Source organism: Delphinus delphis, chromosome 1, assembly GCF_949987515.2.
Source record: "Delphinus delphis chromosome 1, mDelDel1.2, whole genome shotgun sequence".
NCBI lineage: Eukaryota > Metazoa > Chordata > Mammalia > Artiodactyla > Delphinidae > Delphinus > Delphinus delphis.
Genome location: NC_082683.1, coordinates 7,325,854 through 7,338,010, shown reverse-complemented (window position 1 = coordinate 7,338,010; position 12,157 = coordinate 7,325,854). Strand labels below are relative to the sequence as shown.

Below are 12,157 nucleotides of genomic sequence, written 5' to 3'. Positions count from 1 at the left end.
TTTTCTGCCTCGTCTTGAAGATGAAGGTTGATACCTCGCTGCCAGACACCCCGCCATCCTTAGTAACTGACTAGAATTAACTTATTCTGGAGCGCAGCTTCTTTATTAGGTTATGGCTTCTTGATGATGCTATGGTGTCTCCATTGTTAATGCATAGTCCAGAATCTTCGATGAAATGATGGACATTGCAAACACTTTGCAGACATTTGCACTCACGTTCAAAAAGCAGGCTTCTGTTCTACTGGCTGAGGGTAGGAAATCTCTCTCTAACAAAGTAAATCTTTTAGCAAGAAGTATTTAATGCAGCTCCATCTTGTATTTTTATAAATTTATTTATTTATTTGTTTTTGTTTCTGGCTGTGTTGGGTCTTCGTTGCTGCGTGCCAGCTTTCTCTGGTTGCGGCAAGCAGGGGCTACTCTTCATTGTGGTGCGCGGGCTTCTCATTGCGGTGGCTTCTCTTGTTGCGGAGCACGGGCTCTAGGTGCACAGGCTTCGGTAGTTGTGGCACGTGAGCTTTTAGAGTGCAGGCTCAGTAGTTGTGGCGCACGGGCTTAGTTGCTCCGCGGCACGTGGGATCTTCCTGGACCAGGGCTCGAACCTGTGTCCCCTGCATCGGCAGGCGGATTCTTAACCACTGTGCCACCAGGGAAGCCCTCCATCTTGTATTTAATATTTGAAATACTTGAATTATTTTGTCTCTTTTATTCTCTTACATGTTAACTATTAAATCTTAAATATAAAACCAAATACAACTATAAGAATAAATGGAGGCTGAATTCTATAGGCTCATTCCTCTGCTTAAATAATCCTTCAAGGTGGATTTAGTGTGCGTTCAAGCTCAGGAAAGCATGAATGTTAATTACCTCAAGCATCAGTTTATTTCTGTGTCAGTGTTTCCAGGGCTGAAACACATGCATTTTGTGTTTCAGCATAGGACGACAGAAGTCAAAAACAGTGGGTTTGAAATTAATCGGGGAAAAAAAAAAAAAAAAATATATATATATATATATATAAAAGAATCACTTTGCTGTACACCTGAAACTGACATAATCAACTCTACGTTAATTAAAAAAAAAAAAGTCAGAAGAGAGAAGCAGAATGGGTTTGGGTTCTCGCTGTTGTTTTTCCTCTTGGAAGGTTATATTAAAAACACAGAGAAGCTGAACTCCAGGAAAGAGCAACAGTACAAGCTGACAGTCACGGCCTACGACTGCGGGAAGAAGAGGGCAACAGAGGATGCTTTGGTGAAGATCAGCATCAAGCCCACCTGCACCCCTGGGTGGCAAGGTGAGCCTCACTGTCTCTCTGCTGCTGTCACACCTGCTCTGAAAATCTGTTCACCACGGAGACCTAACGGGAGTTTTCTTCCCCCCCCCCCGCCGTCCGTGTGTGGGCCCACACAGGATGGAACAAGAGGGTCGAGTACGAGCCTGGCACTGGTGCTTTGGCGCTTTTCCCAAACGTCCACCTGGAGACATGTGGTGAATCGGTGGCCTCAGTGCAGGTGACGGTGGAGCTGGAGACCAGCCACATAGGGAAGGGCTGTGACCGCGACACCTACTCTGAGAAGTCCCTCCACCGGCTCTGTGGTAAGGAGGCGAGAGAGGGACCCTGAACCCCTAAAAGTCTGTTCAGAAGAGTGTGTGTGTGTGTGTGTGTGTGTGTCTGTGTCTGTGCATTTTAAGAACCACTGATTTGAAGCAAGTATTTCTCTAACATGCATTGAGAATCATCAAAATAGGCATTCTATAAGTGGAGTGAGCTTTTTTTTTGCTCACTTTTAAATCCCAAACTTTTTTTTTTTTTTTTGCGGTACGCGGGCCTCTCACTGTTGTGGCCTCTCCCATTGTGGAGCACAGGCTCCGGACGCGCAGGCTCAGCGGCCATGGCTCACGGCCCCAGCCGCTCCCCGGCATGTGGGATCCTCCTGGACCGGGGCACGAATCTGTGTCCCCTTCATCGGTAGGCGGATGGAGTGAGATTTAAATGAAATGAGACGTTTATGTAAGGACTGAAGAAAAAAAAAGCTATAGGTGATGCAATAGCTTTTGGCAAACGTGAAGTAGAAAATGGAAACTAAGGAAACCTGCATCGAATTTATAGTCTTTATGTCCCACAAACAAGGTGTGGAGCAGCTGAGAGACAGAATGATCGCAGATCTGACCCAAGGCTAGTTCTCCATCTTCACCGTCAGTTTGGATATTTTCCTGGTCTGTCTGAATGAGGTAAAGGTGAGGTATGGATGCCTCTTGGGGAAGATGCTGAGGAGGAATGTTCCGCTTGGCCGGTGGTAAAACACCAGTAACTTCAGTGGCCTCTTGATGCTCGGAAGGGCCTTTCGTAGGGAGCATTTTCCAGTACTCGTCTGTCTTTTCACTAAGTGATAATGACAGTTAGATTCAGGCAACCAGTTTTCTTTCGTAATTGGAAATTGTCATATGAAGAATAAGCAAAAGGGAAAAAGTATATTCTCTGTGGCTCATCCTGATTCTGAATCCAAATATTCATAATCATGTACCTAAATGTATGTAAGTAAAGAGGTCTGGAATATTTTCTATTTTATACTATGTAAGTATAGTGTAAAAGTACTTTCTCGTAATGCCATTATTTTTTATGGTATTAAATGAACATTCTCTCAGCAGAACAGTTTAAAGGTAGAAAGAATTTTCTATTTGAGTGCTTACTGTACGCTAGGTCCTTCCACATGTGTTATTTCATTTAATCTTCCCATCAGGCCTACAAAGGTGGTAGCATTGGCCTCGTCTTTACAGAAGAATTAGTTGAGACCGAGGGAGGCTGAGTCGCTTGCCCAAGGTCACACTTTTAGGAAGTGGCCGAGCTGGGATTTGGACCAAGATCGTATGATACTCAAAAGACCAGGCTGTCCCAGCCAAGTCATGCTGCCCCTAGGAATAGAGAAGTCAAGGGCCCGGTGGCTGTGAAAGGTTGCAAGATCTTCTGTGGATGAATTTAAAAGAAAATCGAGCCTGGCAACGTGTAACAAAAGTTGTGAAAATGTTTCATGTTCTTTGGCTTAGTATCCCATTTCTAGGAGTTTATCCTAAGGGAATAATCATGGAGACACACAAAAGTCCTCGTCAAGGCAAGGTTTGTCACAGAGAAAAAATAGGGACAACTCCGTGTGCACAGGACAGATCAGTTAAATATATCACAGCACAAATTCTATACAGTGAAATGCTATTCAGACATTTTAAATTATGCTGTAAAGAATATTACTGGGAATATATGTAGGTGTTACATAGCAGGACTCCACTTTTATAATATATTCATATTATACATATTTTATGACATATATTCATACGTATTATACATATTTTAATAATATGTGTACATTCATAAAGAAAGGACTGGAAGTGTTTATACCCAAATGTTAATAGTGGGTATATTGGGGTGGGATCACAAGTAATGCTTCTTTTTTTTTCTCTTTTCTTTATTTTTTTATTGAAGTATAGTTGCTGTACAACATAGTGATTCACAGTTTTTAAAGGTTACACTCCTCTTTTTTTCTTCCTTTAAAAAAAAATCTATGGTTATTATTTATGAATCTTTTTAATAATAAAAACCCTTATTTTTGAGGAAAAGTAAACTGGAACTAGCAAACTGTATAACCATTAAGATAAAAGTGGTACCTTAATACATGCACCCCAGTGTTCATAGCAGCACTGTTTATAATAACCAAGACATGGAACTCACCTGACTGTCCATTGACAGATGAATGGGTAAAGAAGATATGTGTATATATATATATATATATATATATATATATATATGTGTGTGTGTGTGTGTGTGTGTGTGTGTGTGTATGTATACACACACGCGTGCGCACACACACACACACAGTGGAATATTACTCAGCCATAAGAAAGAGTGAAATATTGCCATTTGCAGCAACATGGGTGGACCTAGAGATTGTCATATTAAGTGAAGTAAGTCAGACAAAGACAGATATCATATGCTATCACTTATATGTGGAATCTAAAAAAAATTATACAAATGAACTTATTTATAAAACAGAAATAGACTCACAGACATAGGAAACAAACTATGGTTACCAAAGGTGGGGAGAGGAGGGATAAATTAGGACTTTGGGATAAATATATACACACTACCATATATAAAATAGGTAAACAAGGACCTACGGTATAGCACAGAGAGCTATACTCAATATCTTGTACTAACCTATAACAGAAGAGAATGTAAAAAAAACAATATATATATTTATATATGTATGTATAACTGAATCACTTTGCTCTACACCTGAGACTAACACAACATTGTAAATCAACTCTAGTTCAATTTAAGAAAAACAAAAAAACAAAAACAGTACCTTAGTGTGGCTTTGAAATGCTTGTCCCTTTTGAGTTCGTCGCATGATGCATAGTGAGTGTCTCCATGTTGCTTAGGCGCTGCGTCTGGCACAGCTGAGCTACTCCCTTCCCCGGGCGGCTCCTTGAACTGGACCATCGGCCTCCCCACTGACAATGGCCACGACAGCGACCAGGTCTTCGAGTTCAATGGCACTCAAGGGGTGAGGGTCCCAGATGGCGTCGTTTCCGTCAACCCCAAGGAGCCTTTTACGATCTCTGTGTGGATGAGGCACGGGCCGTTTGGCAGGAAGAAGGAGACGGTCCTTTGCAGCTCAGACAAAACAGGTGGGTGAGCTTCGCTGTAAGGGGCGTCCGCTGTAGTGGTGCCTGGAGGTGGGCACCTTATTCTAACCCTAAAGGCTCCCACACGCTCTTGGTGACACACGTTGCTCTGTGCTCAAGACACTGCACTGGTCTCTGGGCGTTTGCTAGCTTTACTCAGTGGATTGGGCCCCTCGTCTCAGTAAAGCCCAAGCGTAGTTTTTCCTAAACCCTGCCTTGGCCCACCGTGGAGAGTTCACCCGTGCTGATAAAACTGTGTCTTCAAGATCCATTCAAGAAACAGCTTTTAGTTCTCCTTTGGGTCTTAAGTCGGCAGTTTACTAGTAGAATTACTCTTCGCAGATATGAACCGACACCATTATTCACTCTATGTCCACGGCTGCCGGCTTATTTTCCTCCTCCGTCAGGATCCTTCAGAAGAGAAGAAATACAAACCTGCAGAATTCCACTGGAAGTTGAATGAGGTGAGTGCATGGAAAACTCACTGCTCTGGGTGTTCTTCAGAGAGGTTAAACGGGCACTGCGACCGTGAACAGGACCGGCTGTTGATGGGCAGGGTTTATTTACGATTTTATGATTTCTGTGTCTGTGGCTAATAGGACAGCAAATTAAATCCACTGAACTCCTTTTTACTGAAAGCCTAAGTTTGTTTTTTTACCTGTACGTGTTTTATACATAAAATATTAATACAGGCGTACCTCATTTTATTGCGCTCCACAGATAATTGCAGTTTTTATAAATTGAAGGCTTGTGGCAACCCTGCCTTGTCAGATAATGTTAGCATTTTTTAGCGGTATTTTTTAATGAAGGTATGTACACTGTTATTTTTTAGACATAATGCAGTTGCACACTTAATAGACCACAGTATAGTGTAAACATAAATTTATATGCACTGGGAAGCGAAAATAAATTCGTAAGACTCGCTTTATTGTGGTACTCGATTTATTGGTGTGGTCTGGAACCAAACCTGTGATATCTCCAAGGTGTGCCTGTATAAAGAAATGATATGTTTCAAATCCCAAATATCGTGTTACAATTTATTGAGATAAGCAGCACTTGCTTCAAAATTGGGATTGGGGTCCTTGTATTTGTTTATTATTTAAGGCCTTGCCTCCCAAGTTGTGCCAAGGACCCTGGGTGCCTCAGCAGATTCGGGGGTGTGATGGGATGTTTTAAATATTCAAGGAACCAGCAATCTTGACATCTTTCAGGCACCACATGAACTATTAGCTCGTGGGAATTTATAGTTTCAACATTAGAGCACATTATACTTCTTGTGATGATGTCATGTCTTTGCAAAGCTGATTTCCTAACGGTTGCTGTGATAAAAATCAAGCGTCATGTGCAAAGAATCAATGTGTTACAGGAAATGAGGAGATGCTGTAAACTGAGAAAGCCTTTTCATTAAAATCACAGCAGGTCATTTCCTCTTGTGAGTTAGAGTTGGGGCAAGAAGGAAACCTGAGCTTAATTTATTTGCCTCGTGGAGTTTGTGGATAAGAGCTGACAGTGTTATATGTGCCTGTAGTTGGTAAAATATAACATTGTCTGACACAGTTACAAGATAGATACATGAGAGCACATATGAGAAAGGAAAAAAGTATGTGATGGTGGAAAGATGAAGTGACTGTCAAGTTGGCAGTGTTCATCTCTTACTGGTGTAATTTTTATTTACATAGATCATTTCTTTCTTGGAAACTTTTGTCATCAGTTTTTTCAAGAAACTAAGAAAGGTATCATACAGAAAAAAATGTTGCAATGTAGGTAGACATTTTAGGTATAGTTCTGTTTTAGTAACCACAGTCTACACTTAGATATTCAGTTTCTTCTGATGACATGTTTTAGAAACTTTATCATGGAAAATTTCACACATAGGTAAAGGTGGACAGATTAGTGTAAGGAACAACTCCACACACCCTGGCTTCAATAATTATCAGCTCTTGGTCAACCTTGTTTCATTGTTACCTCCACTATTAAGAGTTTTTTGTTCAAATTGTCTCATAGATGTTTTCGTGTTTACAAATTTGTCTGTTTGAATCAGGATCCAAATAAGGGGCCATACACTGGGATTGGCTGATAGACCTTTTGAGTTTATTTTAATCTGTAGATTTTCCTCTTCTCTCTTGGAGTTTCTTTGGTGACAGAACATGCTCCTCTCTCTGTGCTGTCATTTATCACACTCCTCTCTCTTCCTTATACCCTGTAAATTGGGACTGGGCTGTAAAGACTTGATCAGAATGGGGTTTGCGTGTTTCTGATCTGTTTAAGCTCCGTCGGGTTGTTTCTCTTTGTGATTTAAGCAGCCGTCAGTGGTCAGTGTCACCACCCTTGTGGCACTTGATCTCTGGTCACTTGGGTCATAGGAAGTGTGTTCTCAGGAAGGGCTCATGGAAACAGTTAATTCCTGAGTTCTTACGTGTTGTTTTAATAGTTTGTCTGTGGCCTTTATACTGAAGGTCACTTTGGCTGGATATAACATCTCTGGCTCCGAGGTAAGATTTCCAAGAACAGAAAATCTGTCTCTCCATTGAGTTCTGATGTAAAATGTTGCTGTTAAAATCTGACAACAGCTTGATTTTCTTTCCTTTATAAAACACTCAGTCTTGGGCTTCCCTGGTGGCGCAGCGGTTGAGAGTCCGCCTGGCGATGCAGGGGACACGGGTTCGTGCCCCAGTCCGGGAAGATCCCACATGCCGTGGAGCGGCTGGGCCCGTGAGCCATGGCCACTGAGCCTGCGCATCCGGAGCCTGTGCTCCGCAACGGGAGAGGCCACAGCAGTGAGAGGCCCGCATACCGCAAAAAAATAAAAGAAAAGGAAAACACTCAGTCTTTTTGTTTGGATGACCATGGGATGTGTGTTTTTTTTTTCCTTCTTCTTCTTTTCTTTAAGGTCATTTAATTTTACGAATATGTCTTGGTTGTCTTAGGTCTGTTTTCCCAAATATGTGGTATGCCTTTTAGTATCTAGTTTCAAACGTTTTGGTATTTCAGGAAAGTTTTTGTTATAGTTTTTAGTATTCTCTTCTATTGCTTTGGTTTTCCTCTCTGGGGACTCCTCTTATCCTTTGTTGATATTCTTTACCTGTTTTCTGTATCTTTCCCTTTTTTTTAAATCATTCCTGTGCTTTGTCACCTCATTTCTGAGTTGCTCTAATTACAAACTATGTTCTTCTGTTTTGTCATTTTCCTCATGTCTTTTAGCGTGTTTTGAAATAACAGATTATCATTTTCATCTCTTTTGCTAGGTATGTCTTTCAGGTATGGTTTCATTATCTGAAGGGAGGTTATTCCCTTTGGTTGTCTTTTTTTTTTCTTTTAAAAACTTTTTGGGATTGAGTCGTGATCATGTTTTCCCCCCTCAATTTTACATGAAATTAGCTTTCCTACACTTTGAAAAGCATGACTTTTTTTTTTTTTTTTCCTAGCTTTAGGGTTTGATCTCTCCCTTCTGTTGTTTTCATAAAGTATTTTTTTTTTAATGTGGCTTCACACCCTCTGGTATCACCTGGATCAGAAGCCCTGTTGCTTTCCTCCACCCGACTTGTTTCAGCATTCATGTAGTCACTTTGTCACCAGTATTGTCGTGGGTGTCGTCTGGGGTTTGGGCTTTTACTACCCTAATCACCGTGTTTTCAAGGAAATTAAAAAATTATACTAATTCTCCTACTCTCTTCTCAGAATATGCTCATGGTATTTCCCAAGAAACCCATACTATTTTCAAAACTGAGGGTGTACCATAAACTACTTTCTGAAGCAGCATATATTATAGAACTTGTTTTAAATAAAGAAACTAAAATTAAGATCTTATCTGTCTCAAAAGTGAATTGCTGTGCAATGTCTTTTTGTTGTTGTTGTTTTTGTTTTTTCGGCACGCGGGCCTCTCATTGCTGTGGCCTCTCCCGCTGCGGAGCACAGGCTCCGGACGCGCAGGCCCAGTGGCCATGGCCCACAGGCTCAGCCGCTTCGCGGCATGTGGGATCCTCCCGGACCGGGACACAAACCCGTGTCCCCTGCATCGGCAGGTGGACTCAACCACTGCGCCACCAGGGAAGCCCTGTGCAATTTCTTTATTTAGAAATATGTGATTATACATTTATACACACATACATTATGCGTATATAAGAAACATATATACGATATTAGAGATCTGAATTTTTTCCTCAGACTTACCAAGAGCAGCTGCTTTTCTTTGGGGATAATCTTTGGTCATTTCTTCATTTATCTTGATGTTTCTGGTCTGTTTTAGCTCTTGATTTCTCCTTGGTTCAGTTTCTTAGAATTTAAAGGTAAATTGGGCAAGCTTTTTATTTATTTATTATTTCTAAATATTTAGCTTTGGCTGCGTCGGGTCTTAGTTGCGGCACGTGGGCTTCTCTCTAGTTGTGATGCAGGGGCTTCTCTCTAGTTGCGGTGTGTGGGCTCAGTAGTTGTGGCGTGCGGGCTTAGTTGCCCTGCTGCGTGTGGGATCTTAGTTCCCCAATCAGGGATCAAACTCACGTCCCCTGCATTGGAAGGCAGATTTCTTAACCACTGGACCATACAGGGAAGTCCCTGGGCAGGCTTTTTAAAAATACAGTTTTAGAAATTTCATCCCATAGCGTCTCCTTCTCTGCCTGTCCCTGTTCTTGCATGTCTGTCTCTTCCTCTAAAGCCAGAAATCAGGGAATGCCAGACCAGCCAGGCCTTGGAGACTGCAGACCAGCACCCCACGTGACAACAGGGGAGATATTGGGGAGCTGCTCCTTCATGATAGGAGAGGAGCTCAGTTGAATTTGGCCATCTGAGCTGTATGTTCGTATTTATTTAGACCATCACCTTTGAACCGAAAAAGAAAGCACATGTGCTGTAGTGGGCCTCGGTCAGAAACTGGAGGCATTTTTCATTTAAAAAAAAATATTTATTTATTTATTTTTGGCTGTGTTGGGTCTTCGTTGCTGCACACGGGCTTTCTCTAGTTGCGGCGAGCAGGGGCTACTCTTCGTTGTGGTGCGTGGGCTTCTCATTGCGGTGGCTTCTCTTGTTGCAGAGCACGGGCTCTAGGTGCGCGGGCTTCAGTAGTTGCAGCACGTGGGCTCAGTAGTTGTGGCTCGCGGGCTCTAGAGCTCAGGCTCAGTAGCTGTGGTGCATGGGCTTAGTTGCTCCATGGCATGTGGGATCTTTCCGGACCAGGGCTCGAACCCGTGGCCCCTGCATTGGCAGGCGGATTCTTAACCACTGCACCACAGTGGTTAATGTGGAAGTGCCACGTTTTTCATTTTGATCCAGAAAAGGAACGACCAGCCCCCTGGGTGGTGTCCATCCTGCTGATACTAGAATTTCCTGGTGTCATGCTCTTGGCAGAAGGGAATCGGGCAGCTCCCTGTCTGGGGTCCTGTCACATGATGAATGAGTAGCGCCCCCAAGTCTGAAGCGTCCTAGAGATGGTAATGTCACCTTGACCTTTTGGGGTGAGATGCGGTGGGATGAGACGTATTTTGTTGTTGTCATTTTAAGTCTTTTCCTTTTTAGGAAGACAGAGGTTCATTCTGGGTGACTTGTTCTCGTCCAGTTATGTCGCTCTCATGGCTGCGTCTTTGGGTGAGAGGGAAGGTGGACGTTTCACACTTAACCACCCACCCCCTTGGCCTTGTAGGTCTGTGACGAGGAATGGCATCACTATGTCCTCAACGTGGAAATCCCAAACGTGACTCTTTATGTGGACGGCGTCTCTCATAAGCCCTTCTCTGTGACTGAAGACTACCCGCTTCACGCGTCCAAGATCGAAACCCAGCTCATGGTTGGAGCTTGCTGGCAAGGTAACAGTCGTCGGCACCCTGTCCCCTCCAGGCTTCGAGAATTCAGTACTTCTTCTCTGCTCTGTTGGTGGAAACAGGCTCCTCTCAGAGTCTCACATCCTTTACTGTCCTCTCCTTTCTCTTTTCATTCCTTTGCCTGGTGTAGCCTTTCTGGGGGGCACGGCTGCTGCCAGGCTCCAGGAGGGCTCTATTTACGATGCTTGATGAAGGCGTTAAAGGATGGGAACTCCTTTCCCGGGGGTCCAGGAGGAGATATGCAGAGGGAGAGTGTCATTGAGGACCTTGTTTATAAATTATTTATAAATTAACCTGTTCGTTGGAAAGTTTACAAAAACAGAGAGGCAACCGTCAGGCACAGACACGTGAGTTGCTCCGGCCAGGAGGTCAGAGTGATTAGCACTTGATAACCTGGCGGGAGCACCTTCAGTGAGGATTGGGGGAGAGTCCGTGGCCGTCTCTGCTGGAAGACCAGGACGGGATGTGATGACAGCCACCAGTGAGACGATACCTTTTATTCTTGTTTTCTGAGTGGCAGGCTGTGCGCCAATGGCTTCACATACATTATCTCATTAATCCTAATAATATGTTTGCGGGGCAGCAGCTCTTTTTATCCCTATTTCATAGCTGAAAAGCCGGGGCTCAGAGAAGTAGTGAGCTGTGTTACCAGCTGGTTACGTGGTGCTAGGATTTGAACCACTGGAGCCAGTGCACTCAGGCCCAGTGTTCTGACCCACCAAACCAGGGGTGCTACCCTTTTCTGTGCCACGGAGTCCTTTGGTGGTCTGTGAAGCCTATGGACCTTTCTCAGGATAATTTCTTACTAGTCTATGAAACAAAATAAAATACATAGGATTTCAAAGGCGACCAATTAAACTGAAATACAGTTGTCAAAGTACTAAAAGGATAAATTTGTAAAGTAGTAACACCTGTGCTGCTTTACTAACTCATGAAGATCAGGCGCCTCCATTAACTTCCGGGAGGCAGAGCAGGAGGGGCTTGGTAACCATGCTGTGTACCTACAGCAGAGCAGCTGGCAGGACGTGATACCTGGCGGCACAGTCATAGTTTCTTCTAATATCCCTGTGATTTGTAGCTGACATTTATAACCAAAGGGAAAACTAAATTTTAGAAGTTAGTAAAAATTAAGCATGTGATTTTTCCCAGACCCCTTGGTCTGCTCTCAAGGTTCATGGGCCGCCCCCCTCCAACTTTGCCCATGACTGTGTGTTGTGTCACTTCAGGGTGTCATCATCACTACATGTACCTGCTAAATAGGCCTTCTTTTTCCTTCCCTTTGGAAACATTATACCTTGAGTTAGGTTAGAAATTTGTGAAAGAGCCTAAATGCCAAGACAGTTTTGCTGCTTTTAGGAGAATTTGAATTTCATAATTTTCCTGCAGATCCTTCCATATGAAAAAGAATAAGACAGTATTTCACAGTGAACTTCTTCAGCAAATTCCCAGATTTGTTACTGGTGACAATCCATCTGTGAGAAAGTAGAACGTGAGACCAAGGAATGAGGAATAAATTATTAGAAAGTTTTTAGTTGTTACGCTTAAAATTTCAGGAAGCTTATAGTTGTTACTCTTAAAATTTTAGTTCAAACTTCCTTCCCAAATTAAACAATAATTTCTGAGTAATGATTTTAAAAATAAGAATAAGAATACAAGGGACTGCCCTGGATGTCCAG

General features: G+C 42.8%; 1 protein-coding gene across 5 annotated transcripts in view; it reads left to right on the top strand.

Annotated features, from left to right (window-relative positions):
- The window catches only part of CLSTN1 (calsyntenin 1), a 75,524-nt gene that overhangs the window by 53,531 nt on the left and 9,836 nt on the right, over window positions 1-12,157 (top strand). For all 5 annotated transcript variants that reach the window (XM_060013737.1, XM_060013719.1, XM_060013728.1 and 2 more), the window contains 5 exons: window positions 1,139-1,288; window positions 1,405-1,590; window positions 4,426-4,674; window positions 5,014-5,135; window positions 10,304-10,466. In XM_060013737.1, the coding sequence (XP_059869720.1) occupies window positions 1,139-1,288; window positions 1,405-1,590; window positions 4,426-4,674; window positions 5,014-5,135; window positions 10,304-10,466 (870 nt within the window). The remainder of the gene's footprint in view (window positions 1-1,138; window positions 1,289-1,404; window positions 1,591-4,425; window positions 4,675-5,013; window positions 5,136-10,303; window positions 10,467-12,157) is intronic.